Source organism: Ziziphus jujuba, chromosome 6 (assembly GCF_031755915.1).
Source record: "Ziziphus jujuba cultivar Dongzao chromosome 6, ASM3175591v1".
Taxonomy (NCBI): Eukaryota; Viridiplantae; Streptophyta; class Magnoliopsida; order Rosales; family Rhamnaceae; genus Ziziphus; species Ziziphus jujuba.
The window spans coordinates 16,066,264-16,089,488 of NC_083384.1; the positions used below are offsets into that span (position 1 = coordinate 16,066,264).

The 23,225-nt window shown below is 34.7% G+C and overlaps 4 protein-coding genes and 1 non-coding gene across 13 annotated transcripts; 2 read left to right on the forward strand and 3 right to left on the reverse strand.

The window, feature by feature from the left end:
* Nucleotides 1–716: 716 nt before the first annotated feature.
* On the forward strand, nucleotides 717–5,810 carry LOC107430354 (DNA repair endonuclease UVH1). Of its 2 annotated transcripts, none has more exons than XM_025079014.3 (9): nucleotides 717–1,689; nucleotides 1,991–2,208; nucleotides 2,400–2,488; nucleotides 2,751–2,915; nucleotides 3,397–4,182; nucleotides 4,414–4,524; nucleotides 4,604–4,864; nucleotides 4,964–5,187; nucleotides 5,297–5,478. In XM_025079014.3, the coding sequence occupies exons 1-9, from the start codon at nucleotides 836–838 to the stop codon at nucleotides 5,325–5,327; spliced, it is 2,739 nt and encodes a 912-aa protein (XP_024934782.3). In that variant the 5' UTR covers nucleotides 717–835; the 3' UTR covers nucleotides 5,328–5,478. The 2 variants fall into 2 exon arrangements, with proteins under 2 accessions (XP_024934782.3, XP_015896676.3); XM_016041190.4 differs by having other exon boundaries at nucleotides 719–1,689; nucleotides 5,271–5,810.
* Nucleotides 5,811–6,462: 652 nt separating this feature from the next.
* On the forward strand, nucleotides 6,463–10,899 carry LOC107430355 (phospho-2-dehydro-3-deoxyheptonate aldolase 2, chloroplastic). Its single transcript, XM_016041191.4, has 5 exons — nucleotides 6,463–7,250; nucleotides 8,331–8,608; nucleotides 9,176–9,452; nucleotides 10,177–10,422; nucleotides 10,511–10,899. The coding sequence occupies exons 1-5, from the start codon at nucleotides 6,729–6,731 to the stop codon at nucleotides 10,787–10,789; spliced, it is 1,602 nt and encodes a 533-aa protein (XP_015896677.3). The 5' UTR covers nucleotides 6,463–6,728; the 3' UTR covers nucleotides 10,790–10,899.
* A 1,139-nt stretch (nucleotides 10,900–12,038) lies between these two features.
* TRNAW-CCA (transfer RNA tryptophan (anticodon CCA)) lies at nucleotides 12,039–12,110 on the reverse strand. The gene has a single exon. It is a non-coding gene; the product is annotated as a tRNA-Trp (tRNA).
* A 299-nt stretch (nucleotides 12,111–12,409) lies between these two features.
* Nucleotides 12,410–15,268, reverse strand: LOC107430348 (wall-associated receptor kinase 3). The gene is made up of 3 exons (XM_025079015.3): nucleotides 14,722–15,268; nucleotides 14,365–14,517; nucleotides 12,410–13,850 (listed from the first exon to the last, which is right to left on the reverse strand). The coding sequence occupies exons 1-3, from the start codon at nucleotides 15,257–15,259 to the stop codon at nucleotides 12,874–12,876; spliced, it is 1,668 nt and encodes a 555-aa protein (XP_024934783.3). The 5' UTR covers nucleotides 15,260–15,268; the 3' UTR covers nucleotides 12,410–12,873.
* Nucleotides 15,269–15,282: 14 nt separating this feature from the next.
* LOC107430336 (pentatricopeptide repeat-containing protein At2g33680) lies at nucleotides 15,283–21,925 on the reverse strand. Of its 8 annotated transcripts, none has more exons than XR_007238166.2 (4): nucleotides 19,254–21,925; nucleotides 18,032–18,120; nucleotides 17,086–17,164; nucleotides 15,283–15,422 (listed from the first exon to the last, which is right to left on the reverse strand). XR_007238166.2 is itself a non-coding variant. In XM_048464527.2 (2 exons), exons 1-2 carry the CDS (start codon nucleotides 21,297–21,299, stop codon nucleotides 18,097–18,099), a joined length of 2,070 nt encoding a protein of 689 aa, XP_048320484.2. In that variant the 5' UTR covers nucleotides 21,300–21,925; the 3' UTR covers nucleotides 16,267–18,096. The 8 variants fall into 8 exon arrangements, 1 of the variants encoding a protein (XP_048320484.2); XR_007238167.2 differs by having other exon boundaries at nucleotides 17,416–18,120; XR_009639470.1 differs by lacking the exon at nucleotides 15,283–15,422 and adding an exon at nucleotides 17,416–17,480 and having other exon boundaries at nucleotides 16,271–17,164.
* Between the last annotated feature and the right edge of the window lie 1,300 nt (nucleotides 21,926–23,225).

Consider the following 23,225-nt stretch of genomic DNA (forward strand, 5'->3'; position numbering starts at 1 on the left):
GCTTTAACTATTATTTATATACATATATATATATATATATAATCATTTAGATTATCAAATTACACATAGTTAAATAAAAATAAAAATAAAACTATAATTTTATCAAGCAGCTTATGTTTAGTTTTTTACTGCACAAGTTCTTAAGAGTAGCTGTTTTCCCTTCTCTTGCAAGCCCATATGATTCACACGTGACCAACATATATAGGTCCCACCAATTAATAAGAGAAGGGAGTTCAACATCTGGGAGCAAAAGTTTGCTACTATTTAGGATTTCAATTATAAAACTTTTTATTTCAAAAGAAACAAATTATAATATAAAGTGTCAATATGCTTAAATTTTTCATTAATTAATTTGTTAATAAGATTTAAATGTAAATTATTTTAAAACAGCATTTTTCTCTCTCTTTTTTTTAATTTTTTTTTTGTCAACAAAACTAATAAATAATAATCAAGATAAAAACTTCCATTTTTAATTCTCAAAATTGTATATTAATATAAAATCTTCCATTTTTAATACTCAAATTTGTATATATACATTACGAACTTCCCATTTAATTTTAAACAATTGTATAATTTTAAAAACATTTTAATTTTATTTCACAAAATATTTTAATATTAATTCCCTAACAATAATACTTAAAAAAAAAAAAAAAAAAAAGAAGAAGTTGTTGACCACTAGAACCTTGACTGTTTCATTTTCCCTCCACTCCACTCCCTTATATAAAACAAAGAAGATCAAAAAATCTCTCCGCAGCTCTCAAACCCCACCTCTCTCTCGCCGTTATCACCGGCCGGTAATCAATTCCGACAAAAAAAGAGAGGAACAAAAGCCCAAATGGTTCAATTCCACGAGCACATAATATCAGAGCTTCTCGAAGAGCCTCCAAATGGAAGCGGCCTAGTGATTCTTTCTTCCGGTCTCTCTCTCTCCAAGCTCATCTCCTCTCTCCTCCTCCTTCACTCTCCTTCCCAAGGTACTCTCCTCCTTCTCTCTCCTCCCTCTTCCTCTTCCCTCAAATCCCAAATCCTCCATTACCACCCCCACATCGAAGAAATCACCGCCGACCTTCCATCCCACCACCGTCTCTCCCTCTACACCTCCGGTTCCGCCTTCTTCATCACCGCACGAATTCTAATCGTCGATCTCCTCACCTCCAAAATACCCACTTCCTCTATCGCCGGTATTATCCTCCTCACCGCTCATTCTCTCTCCGAAACCTCCACCGAAGCTTTTATCGTCAGGATTTTTCGGTCCCTGAATCGGAATGCCTATGTTCGAGCTTTTTCCGATAAGCCGCACGCGATGGTTTCTGGGTTTTCGAAGACCGAGAGGATTATGAAGTGTTTGTATATAAAAAGGTTGCATCTATGGCCGAGGTTTCAGGTTTATGTGTCGCAGGAATTGGAAAAGGATCCGCCTCAGGTTGTGGATATTAGGGTTCCGATGACGAAATCCATGCTGGGTATTCAGAAGGCTATCGTTGAGGTTATGGATGCTTGCTTGAAGGAGATGAGGAAGACCAATAAGGTTGATGTGGAGGATTTGACGGTCGAGAATGGTTTGTTCAAGTCTTTTGATGAGATTGTGAGGAGGCAATTGGACCCCATTTGGCATATGCTGGGGAAGAAGACCAAGCAGCTTGTTTCCGACTTGAAGACTCTGAGGAAACTCCTGGATTATCTTGACCGGTATTCTACATAAAGTTTTTGGTTTTTATTTTTTTATTTTTTTATTTTTTTATTTTTATTTTTCATTCTATGAATTGCATTTTGATTAATGGAACAAGTTTGAATTTCTTTTTTTTATTTTTTTTCTTTCTATTTCATTTTTAATAGTCCTAGATGTTAGTTAAAAAAAAAAAAATATATATATATATATATATATATATGATGAAATTGTGGAAGAAGTGCAAACCATAAGGTTTCTTTGCAATATAACTCTTAGCTTGCTAATGGTTTTCGTCATTGACTTTGTACTCAATTTGGGTAGGTATGATGCAGTAACTTATTTGAAGTATTTGGATACACTGAGAGTGTCGGAGAGTTTTCGGTCCGTGTGGATTTTTGCTGAATCAAGCTATAAGATATTTGAGTATGCAAAGAAAAGGGTTTATCGTTTTGTCAAGTCTGATGGTACCAAATTGAGTGACATGGGAAAGAGTTCTACAGGCAAAAAGAGGAAACTAAAGGGCGATAATGATAAAGGAGGTGAGAACTATAAACCTTTTGTTCTGTGCAACCCTTCTCTTAGATGCATTTTTTCTTCCAAGAAATGTATTACATATTTGAAGATCATACAGGATTTATTGGGTTGGGAGAGATAGCTATATTGCGAGCTTTTCTTTTTCTTCTGTGAATTTATTTTAGTGCGGATAACTAATTTTCTTTTCCGTATGTAGAAACTGACAGCTCTTCATCGTCAAATACAAACATTTCAATAGTTTTGGATGAAGTTTTAGAGGAAGCACCAAAATGGAAGGTCTTACGTGTGAGTGAGTGAGTTCCTGTATCTATTTGGTTTATTGTGTAGTTTTCTTTCTTATAGATTCAAAACTTTTAGGTCATTTGATTTTTAACTATAAATTCATAATAATTGGTGTTAGTTACCAAGTGTTGTTGTGATCCAACTTCAAATCTGTCAATTGTGTTTCCCTACCATTCTTTGCAATAGGTACAACCACAGACAAAATAACGAAGTTGATGGCTTATGGGAGCAATTTATCTGATTAAATGTGTTCATTCTATTACAGGAGATCCTTGAAGAGATAGAAGAGGAAATACTAAAGCAAGCTTCGGGTGGAGAAGAGCTCCTGGTAGGAGGTGAAGAGGACAACAGTGGCATTGTTCTTGTGGCATGCAAAGATGAACGTTCATGCATGCAGCTTGAAGAATGCTTGACAAATGGTCCACAAAAGGTTTGATTTTTAAGTGCTTGGTTCACTTTGTTTAGCTTCTATGGCATTCTTCACAAATGGTCCACAAAAGGTTTGATTTTTAAGTGCTTGGTTCACTTTGTTTAGCTTCTATGGCATTTATGTATTTACTCTGTAATGGCATTCACTTATTTATTTATTTTTTTTATCATCACTATTCTATGCCCTAGTCTGCACCCTATTGAAATCATATACATTGGCGGGTTGTAGTGCATTGAACCCTTGGAATGGTTTAATTGATTTGATTTTAAAGCAGAACCCTCACCATTTTGTTTTCTCTGGCTCCCTTTTCTTTTTCAATGTATCATTTTGTAAGTAGAATTTAGAACCGTTAACCATATGACGTAAAACCATATCTTAGAAAACTTTAAGCAATTAGGCAGGCATTGGCTAGGTGATTTTGATATAAACTTAGATAAAAATTAGTCAGATCTTCCAGTTAATGGCATAGTTTCCTATGAAGGTCATGCGAGAAGAATGGGAAAAGTACTTGCTTGGAAAAGTAGAGCTGCGTGATCTGCAAACACGTTATAAAAAGAAACCAAAGGATCCCAAAGGTTTTGGGATTCTCGATGGAGTTGTTCCTATAGCACCTGCAAAAAAGAATGTTGAACCTAGTAGTATAAACAAGCAGGAACATGATGCACTAGTGGCTGCTGCATCAGAAATTAGAAATCGAGTTAAAAGTGATGATGTTGTTGGAGATGATGCTCAGCCTGAGTCTAGTAGTAAAGGTAAAGGAAAGGGAAAAGCAAGGAACAAAAAAGGCCCAACTAGCAGTAGGAGTAACAGGAACAAAAATAACGGTAGTAAGACAGCTTCAATAGATGAATCTGGTTCAGAAGATGAAGTGGATACATCAGTTGCTGGTGGATCTTGTGAAGCCGCATGCCAAGATGAATCCACAGACAAAGGGGTTTTACGGAAGCATACTCAAGTGGCAGATGCTACAGGATCTGGAATTGCTAAACCACTACCTCCAGTGCACTTTTATGCTCTAGAAAGTGGTCAGCCTATACTTGACATTTTGAAGCCTTCTGTAATTATTGTCTATCATCCAGACATGACGTTTGTTAGGGAAATCGAAGTGCATAGAGCTGAGAACCCCTCAAAGAAGTTGAAAGTATATTTTCTTTTCTATGAAGATTCTACAGAGGTGCAAAAGTTTGAGGCAAGCATACGCAGGGAGAATGGAGCATTCGAATCGCTAATTAGGCAGAAATCAATGATGATGATCCCAGTTGATCAGGTTTTGTTTTCTTTCATCCTTAACATGGAGAATTTTCTGAACTCATATATTATGGATATATGTTTCTTATATATTTTTCATGACTATTTACTGCTCAATAATGAATTTTTTTATTTACAAGGATAAGTTTAATTAACATCATTCTATGATACATACATAAATGATTAGGATACTTTTTGGTCTGAGGATGGTACTTATGGATTTTTTCTATTTTTGGTTCTCCTTAATCAGGATGGGAACTGCTTAGGATTAAATTCTTCTGTAGAGCCACGAGGTACATTGTCCCAAAACTCAATAACCAGAAAGGCAGGGGGAAGAAGGGAAGTTGAGAAAGAAACACAGGTGCTTGATTTCAGCATTTTATTATGTGTCTGTCTTACTTAAAAGAATGAAGATGCTTATAGACTTCCCTCCTTTTCAGGTCATAGTAGACATGCGGGAGTTCATGAGCAGCCTTCCAAATGTTCTTCACCAGAAGGGCATGCGCATAATACCGGTGACCCTAGAAGTTGGGGATTATATCCTTTCACCATTAATATGTGTGGAAAGGAAGAGTATCCAAGATCTTTTTATGAGCTTCACATCAGGTCGTCTTTACCACCAAGTGGAAACAATGGTTCGCTATTATAGAATACCTGTTCTCCTGATCGAGTTCTCACAGGATAAAAGCTTTTCGTTTCAGGTAATATGGACCATAGTCATACATGTGGAGATGGGGCTATGTGTTGGCTTAATGTTCTGTTGTTTTAATTTACCGGATTTGTGTATGTTTGTATTGCAGTCTGCTAGTGATATTGGTGATGATGTTACGCCAAACAATATCATATCTAAACTGTCATTACTTGTTCTTCATTTCCCCCGCCTGCGTATCATCTGGTCTCGCAGTCTGCATGCTACGGCTGAAATATTTGCTTCACTTAAAGCAAATCAGGATGAACCTGATGAGACTAAGGCAATGAGAGTTGGTGTTCCATCCGAAGAGGGTATTGTTGAAAACGATGTGAGGTAATAAACATGGTTTTGCTTTCGCATCTAAAGGTCAAGGGTAGAATTCTATGAATTTGATGTTTTATTATTGTCTGTTGTAGAGCTGAAAATTACAATACATCTGCAGTGGAGTTTTTGAGACGTCTTCCTGGTGTTAATGATTCAAACTACAGAGCCATCATGGATGGTTGTAAGAGCTTGTCAGAACTCGCTCTACTTCCCATAGAGAGGCTGGCCGAAATAATGGGCGGTCAGAAAGCTGCTCAGACACTGAGAGACTTCCTTGATGCAAAATATCCAACCTTATTATGAAGCTTATTAAGACCATTTTAGTTGTGCACAAATCATATATACAACTACAAGAAGATATAATTTTTACAGTATTAGGAGAGAAAGCAAATTTATCTTGGTAAAATACCAATTAGTTTCTGCAAGGATTCTTGTAGCAATGCCAAGCGTTTGGGACCAGGCTAAGTGGTTGTAGGAGTAATATTGAATTTCTTGTTGTATTGTGATTCTTTTTCTAATTGTGGGTTAATACGAATATTGTTAGTGTTGTACAATAGGAATTTTTATGTTCCCCAAGTTGTAAAATTTATTCAACTCATTTTAACAAATTAAATAGATTATTGTTGCTTTTACATTGGCAGTTCATTTGTATGGTTCTATATCTGTAAAGAAGATAATTTAAGGTGCAATGTTATTCTTCCTCCTCCACACCAGGATTGGCATTGCCCACTTGGCCAAAGTTAGAGATTGGTTTATTTCTCCATTACAGTTCAATACTAGGTGAAAAATTTTAAGCTCTTTAGCAAAGTTGAGTTGAAATTTATAATTGTGTTAGCCCGATCTTGGAATGGTTTGAAAACTGGATTTGCTCTTGCAAAAACTCATCATAGAACCACGGACTTGTTTATTATCGCTGCCTCTTATTGTTCTATAAATACTGGCATTTTAAACTTTCATGGTTTCAAAATAGTCCTTACGCACCAAATCATTTACGTTTTTATTTTTTTTTATTTTTTATTTTTTTGGGTAAATACCAAATCATTTACTTAATGATATAGCAAAATAACATTCCGATATATTTGTAATTGAGAGATATATAACATAATATAAATAAGTAAATAGAAAATAAATCAATTAAATACTAGCCCATTATTGGTCATATTATTTCTTATATTAAAACAAAATTAGTCACTGGTATTGCTAAAAAAAATATTTCAAAAAAAAAAAAAAGAAGATAATAATAATAATGAACTAAAAAGTCAGAACACCACAAAATATCTGCCCCAAGAAACATTAGATTTCTGAGAGAGAGAGAGAGAGAGAGACCTTACTTTTCAGACTCTGACAGGTGTAGTGATGAAGTAAGACTGAATACAGAGTCATAGGGGATAACGGCCATTTTGTTGGTTCAGATATCCACCCTCAAGCTCAAGTCGTTCTTATTTGTCTATCCACCGAAAATAATAATAATAATAATAATAAAAGTCTTTCTTATTTGTATGTGAGAGAGACAGGGAGACAGAGACAGAGAGGGAAAACAGAGGAAATATATGGCTATACTGTGCTCTGCCAGTCTCACCACTCCAAGAGGAACAAGAACCTTGTTTCTTCATGGTACCACTCCACCGCTCAACTCTCTCCAACCCCATTTGCTTCCTTTCTCTAACAACCCCAGACCCACCGTCCTCCCCATATCTGCTTCTTTCTCTTCTTTTTCTCCATTGTCAGTGTATTCTCCATTATCTGGCTCCGATTTGGGTCTCACAGACTGGACATTGGAGTCATGGAAATCCAAGAAGGCACATCAGCTCCCGGAGTATCCGGACCCAGAAGAGCTCCGGGATGTGCTGGACACCCTTCAGAGATTTCCACCTATCGTCTTCGCAGGTGAAGCCCGGAGGCTTGAGGAATGGCTTGGCAAGGCTGCCAAGGGAGAGGCTTTTCTGCTCCAAGGCGGGGATTGCGCTGAGAGCTTTAAGGAGTTTAATGCCGATAACATCAGGGACACCTTCAGAGTCTTCTTGCAGATGGCCATTACTCTGATTTATGGTGCCCAAATGCCTGTCATCAAGGTCTTCTTCTTTTTATTTTTATTATTATTATTATTATTTTTCAAAAATAATTATCTTTTGCTGAATTGGGTTCGTGCATGTTGCTTATTTGAGTATTTGTTTCCTTTGGATTTTATTATTACGTGACTGAGCATGTTGGTTCTTTTGTGATGTTTTTGAAATTGGTGGTTATAATTACACTTCTAAGTTTTGTTCTTTGCGCAGTTTTGACGTTTTTTATATGTTGCTATGTTTCTGTAATTGTTGTCACTGAATGTTGTTTGCTATAGTTTTATTTAAATATTTATTTTTCGGGGCCATTCTACCATTATGTTTACAAGTTGTCAACTTGTTTAAATGTGTGCTTTTACAAAAGTACGAAGTTTGAATTTTATAATGGATTGGGTACGGATCCAATGCAATTTTGCTGCCTACACTCGATATGCACCATATGAATTTTGATTTGTGAATGTCTCTTACCATATCCAATGGAGTTCCCGTGCCTTACATAATATATAATTGTCAGAAACTCACTCCCCTTTGCAAATCCATTACCCTTTTATTTATCTTTTATACTTCTTATATTTTATTTATTATTGAATGCTTCTGATACTATCAAAGGGTGTTAGAAATTCTGTTTACCGAATTTAGCTTTTGATCCTGATCATCTTTCCAAGAACAGTACGGAATCTGAGGTTTCTATATTTGTATCTCCTTTGATTTGTTCTTGTTTTGACTTTCTTATCACTTTATTCACTAGTGTTTATGACTCCATGACATGTTTCTGGCAAATAATTTAGTCGTTCCTTTGGCTTCCATTACTGAACTTACCACGGATGTTTTCTAGCTTTTATTTGATTGCTTCTCAGCACAAATGTCAAAATGCAAGCCTCGTCCATGCTTCCATTACCATATAATTATACAGTGGCACTTTGTTGTAAAGATTCACATGTATATTTCCCGGTGGAATTATTGTGGAATCACATAATTGGGCCAATGTCAGGGGATATGCAACATTTTGAAAATGCTAGATTGTATTTGTTCCTCTCTTTGTTTTAATTTATTTTTTGTTTAACTCTTTTTGTCTGAAATCTACATCAGGTAGGAAGAATGGCAGGTCAATTTGCGAAACCTAGATCTCAACCATTTGAGGTTAGAGATGGTGTGAGTCTTCCTAGTTATCGGGGAGACAATATTAACAGTGATGCTTTTGATGAGAAATCTAGAACACCTGATCCTCAACGGTTGAAGAGAGCATACCTCCAATCTGTTGGCACACTTAATCTCCTTAGAGCATTTGCCACTGGTGGATATGCTGCCATGCAACGAGTGTCACAGTGGAATCTTGACTTTGTGAAGCATAGTGAGCAAGGAGACAGGTTCTTTCTGTATCATGCCTTGGTTTTTATTTTGTTGTTAGGTATAGGGTTTCTTCTTCATTAAATTATTTCATCTTATTGGTATATTGGCATGTACCAATTAGTTTTTGACATGTGGTTTATTTAATACTAAAAGCTTAATATGAGAAAATGAACCCCATCCATATATCAATAACTAATTAGAAAAGTGATACTATGTAGCCATGCACCTGTTACATAAAAATACTCTCCCCATGAATACTATATCTTTAACCAGTCAAATTACACCTTCTCTAGTGGTAGCATCACCTTTTGGTGTCCTTGTATATATGTTGTTAATATTTGGTCTTCAACTTTGGAACATGCCACAGCCCTTATGATTTAACTATCAAATTAAATTTCTGTTTAATTTGGAAATTGTGGTTGTTAGCCATAAAAGCTGTTTGGAAACTCTGCTATGTGGGATCCAGATTTCTCTACAACCGAGCTACATTTATGAACCTCTGAATGTCTAATTGTAGGTACATATTAAACAACGTCTGCTTCTTGCTGTAATTTCTCTAACATATCTTACTTGTTTGATCATAGGTACATGGAACTTGCACAAAGAGTTGATGAAGCTATTGGATTTCTTGAAGCAGCTGGTGTCACTAGCAACAATCCAATAATGAATGCTATTGAGTTTTGGATATCTCATGAGTGCCTTCATTTGCCATATGAGCAAGCTTTGACTAGGGAGGACTCAACAACTGGCCATTATTATGATTGTTCTGCGCACATGCTTTGGGTGGGTGAGAGGACTCGGCAGTTGGATGGAGCTCATGTTGAATTTCTTCGTGGTGTAGCCAATCCTCTTGGCATTAAGGTACAATTCTGATTAGTTGTTCTTTACAGTCCCAAAAAGAATTTTAACTGTGGATAAAAAAGTTACTGTGGCATTCTTGCCTTAATGATCATATTACCACCTTTTCTTTCGATAACATTATATTAAATTTTCGCAAGTCTAGTAAATTATGCAAATGGATGTCACACAATGATAGGAAACAAACAAAAAAGAAAAATAAATAAATAAAAAATAAAAAATAAAAAAATCAATATAAAATTGCTTTTTGATTTAATTCACAAGTCTTTTGACAGCTGATTTTCCTTTTAAACAAAGGCCATACTCAACAATAGATATCTCAACTCAATGCTTCAGTCCTTTTCTTTTTGTTTTCCCTTGTAATTTTCTATATATGGGTGTGTAAATATGCATAACATGCATATATGTATGACTAACATTGTCAAAATAGAATTTATCCAAAAAAAATAAAAAAAGGTTGTTAAAATAGTTTTGTGACTGGGACAGCGATGTGATAAAACATCACAAGCATCAAATCAAGTGACAGTGCTGGGTCAAAACTAAAACGTGCAAACCCTTTTCTTGCCAAAGATGATACCTTTTCATGAATTGTTGCCCAAAAAAAAATTGTTAAAACCTTTTCTTCTCTTATGTTTTTCTGTACGGTTTGTAAGAGGAGAAAATATTTTGAATTAATATTGTATAACTAGCTCTTTACAATTCAGTTATTGGTAATTGAACTTGGCAGGTGAGTGATAAGATGGACCCAAGGGAGCTTGTAAAATTGTGTGAAATTCTTAATCCCAACAACAGACCTGGGAGATTGACAGTAATTACCCGAATGGGGGCAGAAAATATGAGGATAAAGCTCCCTCATTTAATCAGAGCTGTAAGACAGGCTGGGTTAATTGTAACGTGGGTATGTGATCCCATGCATGGGAACACAATAACAGCTCCATCGGGACTCAAGACACGGCCTTTTGATGCGATTAGGGTAAGTACTAAAGTAGTACAACTCTGAATGTAGAAACTGCTTGTCGATGATGGGGATTAAGTGGAAATGATTTGTTTTTCTTGCTCAGGCTGAGTTGAGGGCATTCTTTGATGTCCATGACCAAGAAGGAAGCTATCCAGGAGGAGTTCATTTGGAAATGACCGGGCAGAATGTGACAGAATGTGTAGGAGGGTCAAAGACTGTTACTTTCGATGATTTGAACTCTCGTTATCACACACATTGTGACCCCAGGTTGAATGCATCACAGTCACTAGAGCTTGCCTTTCTGATAGCAGATAGGTTGAGGAAAGACAGGTTAAAGAAGTCTGGTGCTGACTTTCAGATTTACAGTGGTTCTGCAGCGTAGGCTTTGAGGTCATTATTATTGTTTTCTTTTTCTTTTTCCTGAATTTTGGGACTGCTGAGGAATTTTTTTGGAAAAAAACAAAGACAAGTTAATGAAATTCTTTATTCTGACATGGTTTCTCTTCTCTGTGTGTGTCTCTCACTAACTTTTGCTTTGGGACATTTTATCAAGACTATGTATTGGATATGATATGTTTGAAGGGCAGAAAAAAAAAACAGATCTACTAAGATTGGAGATGAAGCAGATTGAATGATTCATTACTGTGAATTTTGTAAATAAACCCAAAACTAGTTTTCTGAGCAAAAAAGTGTAGTGGGGATTTCACAGCAACTCTGCTTTAATGGTTGATGGAATTGGAGTTAGTTAGAGATTCTTGATAAAGACCATGGATATATCATTTGTGATCTCAAACTTCACATTTTCTGGCTCTCCATGTAATTAATGCATTTTAACTCATAACTTTGGAAGAAGCTTCATAAATGCAAAGTCCATTCTTTTGAGGTCCCGTTTGGAAAATATCAAAGTTGAGAGGAAAAAAAATTCTCGGGATTTAGTTTTCTAGAATTAAGTTTCCTGAGAATTAATTTTCCTTTTCGTTTGTTTGGTAAGTAATAGAAAATTTAAGATTTATAAGTAATTAAATTTAAGATTGTATAATAAATTAAAGATAAATATGTATTTTAAAAAAATTTAAAACTAATTTTTTTGGGATTCTTAAAATGGCACCTATATATGTAGGAACAACTTTTCCATATATTTTCGTATATTTGTGAGAATCTAATTCTTTGGATCCCATCCAAACCCAAAAAAAAAATTATTACTTTTCTAAAAAAATTAAATTTCCATTAACTTTATTTTTATTCAATATATCCGTGAGAAAAAGTATAAAATACCTTGTCGAGGGAATTCCAGCTTCTTGCAGTTAAAAATATACCATAATAATTTCTTACCTGAATTACTACCGTTAATCCAATTAAAGTGGCAATGAAGGTGTATGGAATTCGCAATCTCTTTTATTTATAATATATTGTATTTCATGCTCACTTGCATTATACAGATTTAAATGTTTAGTATCGAGTTTAAAATCAAAGTTTAAAATTAAATATTGTTAGTATCAAATTCGCAATTTTAATGTTTGATTCAGCAAAACATAAATTTCGTTGATTGTCTTCTAAATAATATTGAAAGAAGTAAGTGATTTTTACCGCAAAAAAATTGATCCACTTGGTACCTAAAGCTTCGGGGGAATTGAACCCGACGTGAATCGAACACGCAACCTTCTGATCTGGAGTCAGACGCGCTACCATTGCGCCACGGATCCGTTGTGGCAAAGCCTAGCACATATCTAACTAAATCATCTTATTTATTTTGGCTTTTGGCATTTTCTCGGCCACACATATAATTCCTGAATAGATTTGTCAACCAATTTAGTTATCCCCAACAATACAGTTGCTTAATATATTATAATTTATTTCATAAAAGAAGAAAATTAATTAATAATGTATTAATTCCAATAGGTGAAGAAGAAAACAAAGTTGCAACAAGATATAAAGCTTGATGAAACCTATAGCAGGTTCACATTATTATGACACGTAAATACCACACAGTACACACCAACAATGTCATTAGGAAGACCTTGATTTTTATTTATTTTTTATTTTTATTTTTTGCCTGGTCTCGTTCTGTTGGTTTTCATGGACTTGAAACGATACATTCTTAGCACAAATCAATATTCAAAAAAAAAAAAATATATATATATATATATATATATATTGAAGAAGAAGAAGAAGAAAAAAGACATTGAAAACCTTCCTTTCATGCGGTTATATCTATCAGAAGACGGTGGAAACTGATCTTGGCTCAACACCAAGAGCAGTCATAAAATTGTTGTTCTGTAACTGACCAATATCAATGGTGACATTTCCTTTTCCAAGGTGATGATTGCCTGCTGCTGATGATGGTTCAATATCAGGCTTGGCTGCTGATGATGATGGTTGAATATCAGGTGAGTTTACAGTTGCCTCTTGGCTAATATTACTTCCAGACTGTGAATTCCCATTCAGCATTCTCATCTGCTTGTCAAGCTACTCTACAACATCCTTCATTTTTGGCCTTTCTGATCTATTACTATTCAGACATTTTATTGCAAGCTTAGCAACTATTTTTATCTGCTCTTCTTCTCCTTCATCAACCGGCAAAATATTCAAGTTCTGGAATAGAGCATCAGTTTCAACCAGAGAGACGAATTGCCTAACAACGTTCCTCTCTGGATCTCCATTTGGTTCTGGATTCCATCCGGTTAGGAGCTCTATAAGAACTATTCCAAAACTGTATACATCGCTCTTTGCGGTTAGTATTCTTGTTACCAAGTACTCAGGGTCAAGGTAACCAAATGTTCCTTGAACCGTTGTTGGAACACCGGATTTATCTGGGGGAATAAGAACTGAAGTTCCAAAATCGGACACTTTTGCTGTAAGTTTACAGTCCAACAATATGTTCATGGACTTGACATCTCTGTGAATGATTGGTGGGTCTGCCAAAGAATGTAAATAGTTTAGTGCAGATGCTGTTTCTTCAGCTATCCTCAGACAAGTTTTCCATGACTTGAATAAACATGACCTGTTGTTATGGATGTGTTCGAAAACTGTTCCATTCGAAACAAATTCATACACGAGCATTGGAAACGTGCTCTCCAGACATAACCCCAGCAGCTTGACAACATTCTTATGATTCACCTGTGAGATAACACAGATTTCTCTTTGAAACTGCTGGTCTATTTGTTTCTGGTTTGCCCCTCTTGGGATTAGACCATTAGGCTTCTTGACAGCAATTTGAGTACCATTTGGTAACACCCCTTTGAAAACTGAACCAAATGCACCTTTTCCTAGAGGATGCTTATAATTCCCAGTTGCTTTCATTAGATCATACTCTTTGTAAATTTTGATCTGGTTCTTCAACATTGCACCCCCATTTTTCTTGAAGTTCCTCTCTTTTATCCACTTCTTGAGCAGAATGATCATGAACACAATTACAATCAAAATAAGAATCACCAGTCCAATAACTGCAATCAAAGAATAATAATAATAATTAAAAAAAATGTATATCATCAATAACTTGAACATATTCTTCCTCTGTATCGAGTACAATAACATAATATCAAAGCTGCAGATTCTGTTATGCCCTCTACAAAGGTATGCTATGTGTCTCAATATTGCCTACAAATTTAATCAGATTCACACATTAATTGAAGCCGTATTATTGCACAATTTGGATTATTATGATCTTGTTCGAAAGGATGCTTTGTGATTCACTTCATGAAGCGGATTTTAACTATTGGTAAAGTCCTACTTTTATAGAGAAATTGGGACTGGAGATGAATAAATGGCTTTCTAACAATTATTTGTAATCAAGGCAGGGTGGTTCCTGAGTTTTCAATTCTGAACATTCATTCTGTTGCAGGTAAATAAAGTTTGAAACAAAATATGTGACAAGCAAATATGGCCTAGTTTTTTGGTTCATAAACTAAAATGAAAATTTGCAGAAGCATTTGAAAAAATGTATCTTCTAGTACTTACTTTTGAGGGTGGTAGCAATGTTCTGTTGTCTTTTACAGTAGACTTTGGCATCCCCAAGCATACCTGGTGGGCAGCTGCATTTGTAGCTTCCTGGAGTGTTTTCGCAAATACCATAACAAGGAAACGTTTCTGTTTCCTTGCACTCATCGATATCTACCACCATCAATGGCAGGTTAGCCAACAAAATACCATCTACTTGCTCTCTAAAGAAAGAAAATATTTGCAATTAAGCGTTTACCTAGTTCTCATAAGAAATTTTTTGTAGTTTCAGAAGATTAAGAATCAAGTTGTGTATGGAAAAAAAAAAAAATATATATATATATATATATATAGATATAACAATAATATAAATTTTACCAAGGCATCCTTGTGGGGAATAGGGATTTCCAGCATATCCTTGCTCACATTCGCAGTGATATCCACGGCTGCCATTGGTGTAGCATCTACTGTGATTATTGCCATTGAAGTAGTACAGATGTTCATGAGTTGCTTTGGACAGCCATTGAAGCACCACCTTTGGATCACCAACTGAGCTTGCGTCAATGGAAACATTTATCATTCTCCTCTCAACATTATAACCTGCTGCAGACAGATTATGATCATCTTCTATTAAATCGACACTGCATGATGAATCATTCTTTGCACTGCTGCTACTTCCAAGACTTATTTCTAACATCTTCAGGTGCTTAGACGTCGAAGACAATGAGGTCTGGGAAGAGCCTCTACGGTTGTCATGGTCAGAGTATATAGGAAAACATCCAATTTTTGACCGTGCTGCTGAAGTAATAGCAGTAGTAGTACTGCTCTCTGATGTCCATGTATGCACAAACATCAACATCAGCCATAGCAGGACCCGAGTTTGATTTCCTTCTCTGCTCATATTTTGCTTTTCCATACCTACTTAGCGTGCTTCTTCAAGTATATAACTTGATCATGAAAATCTTATTCCTAGCATATCTCAACCCCAAGATAATCGTCATTTGGTTTGCTTCTCTGCAGACATAGATTCTTAAGCATTTTATAGGGGTTGTCATCGCTAATTTGGAGATCCTAGTTTCCTATGCGGAGACAAAGGTTTTAGTCGGCCAAATAAGGAACTGAATCAAGACAAAAACCATAGTGATTCTCTCCAGAACCATAGGAAAAATGATGACCTTTTCCTTCTTTCACTTTCAACTATGTGTGTGGTTACTTATTTTTTGAAGATGGTTAATTAATTGGCTGTAACTTTCATTATATCTCTGTTTTTTAAAATATGTGCAAGGCTTTAGTAATTAAACTAGTTTAAAGTTCATTACAAGGAAGTTGAAGAAATAAAATATGTAAGACAACTATGAGATTGAATAAACATGCACAAAAGTTTGAGCATCATATTCACCAAAATTTCTATGATGTGGCGAAACGTAAGACTAAGTTTGTGATTAATTAATTACTACCATGTCCATGTATCAGTGAAAACAAATAAATAGGGCCAAAATTAATTCTCTTGTTGATTGAGAGTTTCTTGTTTCTATAGCAAAACAAAATGAGAATTCATTTTCAGCCAGAATCTCATGTACATATCAAAACTTTACTTTCAACAAAACTTTTCTACTATTTTTATAGACAAAATCAATTAATTTGTTTGTGTATGACAATAGTTTGACTTGTATCCATGCCATGTACATATATATATAATTACAAATTTCCAAGAAAGTGACATAAATATCACCTCTTGTTCAAAATTTTATAATTACTAATTTCTGGTTATTGTACACTTTTTTAATAAGAAAGAGAACCCTTATCTAAAATAGTTTTTGGAAGGATATTTTATAAGTTTTCTCAACCAAAACCAAAAAAAAAAAAAAAAAAAAAAAAAAAAAAAAAAAAAAAAAGAACATATATGTTTTTAATAAAAACGAATATTAAAGCTAGTTTTTGAAAGAAGAAAAAGATTTCCCCCTTGAGTACAAAACCAGTTTTTTTACAAGTCATTCAAGACTTGCCAACATTAAATGAAATTTTAATATAAGAGTATTTAGTTAGAAGATATAAGACTCGTTTGTTACTTAAAAATAAATAAAATATGACTGACCACATTTTTCTTTATTATTTGTAGGTTAGTAATCGATCGGAGGGATATATATTAACAGGAAAAAAAAAAAAAATCGAATGAAGTTGTGTAAAATAAATTTTTTTTTTTTTTTTGAGGAAAAGTATCTATAAAATAAACTAAATATATGATTATATATATGTTAAAACGGAATTTAAAAAGAAAACTGCTAACGTATACCAACTAGCAATACCAAACAAGTGCATTATCTTTGCATCAGTCTCAAACTTATTAAAGAGTAATTATAGATGAAGTTTTATATTTAAAATGACAACTGATACTACAACTTATTTCCAATAATAATAATTTAAAAAAAAATAAAAAATAAAAAATTGGAGATATACGCCTTATTCTTACAAATTTGAACATGATGTGTACAACATAGCAAGATGTGAGTAGCAACAATGAAATCAGCAAAATAAATGGTGTTGGAACAATTCTTTTTCCTTCTTTTTTATTTTATTTTTTTATTTTTTTATCCTATCGATAAGAATTTTTTTTCTGCAGATCACAAAAGTGCAGATATAATATTGTATCCTTCATTCTTAACTCCATATTCCAGAGCTCATTAGCCAACAAGAACACATGCTAAACAACACAAGGTTATTTTCCTGTTATAGGTATTTTACCTGTCACTTGGTGGGCCACAAGGCTTACCACAATTTTACGTACCTTCATGACATGATTAGAGGAGAAGAGCCAATAAGCCTGGAAGAAAAATGAGATAAGTGGATTAACAACATCCATAACTAGAACTAAGCCTCATTTCTGTAAATAGTGATACCCATAAACATAAATATGAGAGAGCTATAGACACATGCACAATGACCAAGGTGGTGAGGCAAACACCAGCTCAGATTCAACATGAACCCCCCGTCAATTATGGGCAGAACAACTTGAAATGGTGAATTATTGAATAAATTCATAAATGCAAAAAGAAGATTTCTTCCATACGTAACTGAGAAAGAAATTCCCCAAACTCTCTCCATTGCTTCTTCCCATGAGTGCACCAGAGAGAATCCATCTAAAAACATTTTAAAATCATAAAAGTGAACATTTAGAACTGAACTTGTGTTGACCACGTATCATGGTTATCTATGAATGTGACAGCCATAGAAGGCCAACATCCAATTAGACCCGGTGGCTTTCCTGGGGATCATGTAGATGCCAGTATTGTCCATTTAACTGCTTCCAGCATAGAATACGTAAATAGATTTCTTAAACATGTTAAAAGAAAAAGGAAGAATTAAAAGAAGAAATGTTGATAAAATACACAGAGCTTGAAGCTATATGCTGACATTACATGAAAGAGAGCCTGAACTTATTATTGCATCCACAAGAAGGTGCAACATACCTTAGACATAGCATAGCGCACATACTTCAATAATTTAATAGCCGAAACATCAAGGAGTTACTCATATGAATAGTGGAAAAAAAAAATATATATATATATATATATATATCTTATTTTATAGAAGAATCTAGGTTTATGTTTTAGATCATCTTAGCATAATTTTGTTTTATAGTTTTGAGAAGATAAATAAATTTCTGATTCCATATGTGTACAGGAAATACCTGAAAAATTCCCTTAGTTGTGAAGTCAAATGCAGTTAAAAGATGTCCAATGCCACCAATCTAATTTACTTTACACTGTCTTTGGCTATCTGCAGGTAATGTTTGTGGAAATAACACATCATATCATATCAGTAAGGAAATGAAATGAAATAAACACTCCAACTTCCCCCTAAACAAACTGGAGGCTCAGTTGACCCCTTAAATCCAGTAAATATACTTTTGAGAATGGAGGTTCTCTCCAATTTTCCTTCAAAGAGGGAAAATTAACCACTTTGGAGTTATCCTAATTCAGTAAATAGTTACTGGCAATAAACGAACTGAAATAATCAAAATAAGTAGTCCATAAATAAAGTACGAAAGGACAAAATACAAACCAAAACAGTACCTTAGTATGCAAAGGAGTAAAAGGGACATTTCATCATTTCCTATGAAAACCAGGCACAAATTCCTTCCCTTCATTCATTGTTGCTTTAGCCGTAATCAATAAACAAAATATAAAATTCATTTAAAAAATAAAAATTAAAAAAAAAAAAAAAAAAAAAAAAAAAAAAAAAAAAACCAACAACAACAACAACAACAACATAGAAGGAGCAGGTATATTTGGAATAAAGCTTCATATTTACTATCCAGTCAAGAGCAAAACTGAAAAAATAAAAAAAAATAAAAAAACTAGATACTAACTTCCGATATAGAAACAGGTTCAAATAGAAGCATCACAAATTCTAGAGAAAATCCATCTTTTTGTAGAAACAAAAAATGAAAAATCAGACCCAAAAAAAACAAAAAAAAAAAAAAAAGTTACAACCACAAATATCATAGACAAATGAGGCAAACGATTCATGAATACAAATTACTCGTCATTCTTCCTTGGAGCCCAATCACAAACAAATGAATACAAAAATATTATGTTCATATTTTATAATAGTGCTGAAAATAAGTACCTCGTCATCAGCCAGAGAAAAAAAAATGTGGAAGAAGTTGACTCATACTCTATTGTAATTTATACCCGTATAAAGAAGAATTGTATTTATTTTGCGATTTGTTACAAAATTTTGTGCAACTCAATCAAAAAACTGTCATCTGGCCAAAGAATGGAATAAATTTAACATCTAAATCCATCAGTTAAATTTTAACATCCGAAACTTTAAAAAAAAGCCAAAGCAGATTCAGAAATGGGTGGATAGCCTTCTTCATCCTTCATATGCCCATTAAGCCTCCTTACCTCAACACGTATATCCCCAATCTGTGGATGCATCTCATCTCCAACAACAAACACATGAACCTGACTCTTCAACTCAATCCAGCTACATCCTGGCTCTTTGCTGACACCTCGAAGTTTCATCAGCCTCCTAACCCGCTCCACATCTTCTTTCCTACCCAAGGCAGTGTAGATACTTGACAATAACACATAAGCTGATGATTCTTGTGACCCTAACTCCATTAGCTTTTCTCCGGCATAGGCCCCCAGTTCATAATTCTTGTAGTTTCGACAACCACCTAACAAAATACGCCATAAACACATGCCATGATCCATTGTTGCTGATTCTATTAAGTCTTTGGCTTCATTCAGCTTTCCAGCACGGCTCAGGACATCAACCATGCAAGCATAATGCTCTACTTTCGGTACTAAGCCAAAGTCATTAAACATCATGTTGAAATAACCCCAACCTCTATCCACCAATCCCATGTGGCTGCAAGCAGAGAGAACGTTCACAAATGTGACATGATCTGGTTTTGTACACTCTAATTGCATCTCCTCAAAGAGGACTAAAGCCTCAATTCCATGCCCATTCTGAGAAAGGCCAGATATCATTGCGTTCCAAGAAACTATATCCCTTGTGGGCATTCTCCTAAAGACCAGGTTCCCATCTTCCAAACTCCCACACTTTGCATACATGTTAGAAAGTGCACTTCCAACTGGAACTTCAAGACCAAATCCACACTTAATGGAGCAGGCATGGATCTGTTTTCCTTGTTCCAAAGCAGCAAGGCTTGAACATGCTTTTAGGATGCTAGCCATGGTTAGCTCATTGGGCATAATTCCCTCACCCTGCATTCTACAATACAAACTCAAAGCTTCTTCATTCTCCCCGTTTTGAACGTACCCTCCAATCATAGAAGTCCACAGAACAATATCAGGTTCTTTTAGATAATCAAATCCTTTACGAGCATCAATAGTGTTACCACATTTGGCATACATGTCAACTAAAGCTGTCATTATATATATCTGCGATTCAAATCCCAACTTCAGCGAATACCCATGCATCTGTTTACCTTCATCAACTGCACCAAGATCGCTACAAGCATTGATTATACCAACGAAAGTAAACTCGCTGGGAGTTATCCCAGAGAAATGCATGGTGGAAAACAATTTCAAAGCCTTTTGAAAATCCCCACTTTGTGAAAATCCAGTGACCATCGCAGACCATGTGATGGAGTTCCTATCATTCGTAAATTTAAATGTTTGAAGCGCATCACCTAAACTTCCACATCTTGCATACATGGTAACAAGAGCATTCCCAACAGCTATAAAAGAAACCAACCCGTTTTTAACTGCCACACCATGGATTTGTTTTCCCCCATCAACATACTCAGGAAGCGTCAATGCACTAAGAACACTGGTAAAAACAAACTCACTATCACACTCCTCCTCCTCTTGACGCATTAATTCAAAAAGCCCAAAAGCCTCATTAGCCAGCCGTTGCATTGCATACCCAGAAATCATGGTAGCCCAAGAAACCGAATTCCTATCCGGCATTCTATCGAACACGTTACGAGCATCGGATACAAGACCTCTTTTACAGTACATATTAAGAAGCGAACTTCCAACAAAGACATCATCAAAACAATCAGTTTTAATTGCTAACGTATGAGTTTGCTGACCACCCAAAATATCAGAGATATTGGAAGAAGCAGTGAAAACGCCAGCAAAAGTGTGGGCATTAGGCAAGGTGTTCTCCGCTCTCATCCGCTGGAAAAGCTCCATGACGAGAGAGGACCAAGAAGGACCCTGCTGAGAGTAGGCATTAATGAGGCAGTTCCATGATACGACGTCTTTTTGGTGAATGTTTTCGAAAACCAGCTTGGCTTTGAACAAGTTTCCGCATTTGGCGTAGAGGTTGACGAGGCTGTTGGCGATGTATATACAGGAAAACAAACTGGTTTTGATTATCTGCGCGTGCAATGCTTTACCTTTATGGAGCTTCTTCTGTTTTGTACACTCCAAGAGTTGTGTAAAGAACGAGCGAGACTCAGGCGGTAAAAGCATCAAAAACCCCGTGTTCCACTGAGTCTCTCACTCTTCCTCAGCTTCGGCCTCCTTTGACCCAAAAAAAATAATGTTGAAGAAGAAGAAGAAGTAAAAAAAAGTTTCCTTTTTTTTATATTTATTTATTTTTTAAATCTGTGTTGAAAGTTTGTTCTTTGTTTTGAGGGTTCTATTTCTCTCATCAGTGACTTTGCATTTTGATTAATTACTAAAAAGGAAAAAGGGATGACATTTGCTAAGTAAAACTATAAGATATTCGAGTATGCAAAGAAAAATGGTCTAAGGTTTTGTGAAATCTGATGATGTACCAAATTGAGTAGGATAAAGTAAAATGTTCGAGGGCAAAACGAGTAAAAACTCGAGTTTTGAACCTTGTTTTTTTGGTAAGGTAAAGTGTTAGAGCCTAGTAAGCATAAACAAGTAGTAGCTTATTACCAAGTTAATTATTTGTTATTTGTCCTATTTTTATGCTATCTTCATCTTATCATTGGTTTGTTAAGATGATAAGAAGGTTAAGGAAACCAAATGAAAGAACCATGTATGTTAAAAAATAAATCAAAAATAAAAAAACTAAAAAAAAAAATGCTCAAGCAAAGCCAGTGAACCATCAAAGCAAAACGTTGAACTTATTTCAATTCAAGAACCCAAAAATTTCATGCCAAACCTAATTAGAATCTCGAAAGAGAAAGAGAGAGAGTGAGAGAGAGGGATGAAGAATAGAAAAACAAAGTAGAAAACGAAAGTTGCAGAGGTGTACAGTGTAAGGCCACGTGGAGCTGATGGAAATAGAATGGTAAATCTGCATGGGTAGAATAGGGGTGAAATGGGAAATGAAAATTATTTTATAGTTCTGCATGGTAAAATAGTTGAAGGTGAAAATTACTTTATAGTTCTCCCTTGTATCTATTCAAATTAAATCAACCAATGAATGTACGATTTATGTCTAAAATAAGCTATATAAATATATAAATATATATATATATATAGAGAGAGAGAGAGAAAGAGGGGACTACAATCCGAATGGTCTTTATGGGTAGTAAACGGACCAAAAATAAATTTCTTTTCCTTGACCATTGGATTTTAATAGACAATCTAGATTAGAAATAGGACTTTCCCTCTCATTTCATCTTTTTCCCACCCATCTTCCATCCTATTCGACAGAGCCATCCATCGTGTTCTCTCTTCTCCACTGTCTCTCTCTTTTTTTTTTTACAATTAAATTTGTAGACCGGGACTGATGGGTATGGGTGTCGACCAGGATGACTGTCGAAAATAAAAGAGAACACGATGGGTGGTTCTGTCGAATGGAATGGAAGATAGGTTAAAAAGGAAGAAAATGAAAGGGAAAATCCTATCTCTAATCTAGACCATCTATTGAAATCTAACGGCCAAGAAAAAAAATCACATTTTTGGTCCATTTTCTACCCATTAGGACCATCTGGATTGTACCCCTCTATATATATATATATATATATATTAAAGTATATATACTCTAACCAATAAATAAGTATAAAACTAATTGTTATTATTAGGAAAATCCACATTTACCAACTAAAAGAAAATTAAAAAAAGGAGCATTATGTTTAGTTTTTAACACCGATATGTTTTTCAACTTTAGAACCTTCGAATTTTTCTCCTTTTTTTTTTTTTTTTTATGTATTGATTGTAGTTTCCTCTTTAGCAACCAACATCATAATACTTTTAAGCATCTTATTTTGACTAAATTAAAAGCAGCTTTTATTTATAAAGAATACATAAAAGATACATTTTTTTTATATTTTTATATTTTTTATTTTTATTTATTAATTTTAATTTAATTTTTGGATAAATAACATTGCGTTAGGCACAAAAAGCCTCCAAGAGGAAAATTACATCAAAAAGCTATTTAGTAGAAAACTTTTGATCTTGGCAACTCTTTCTTAGATA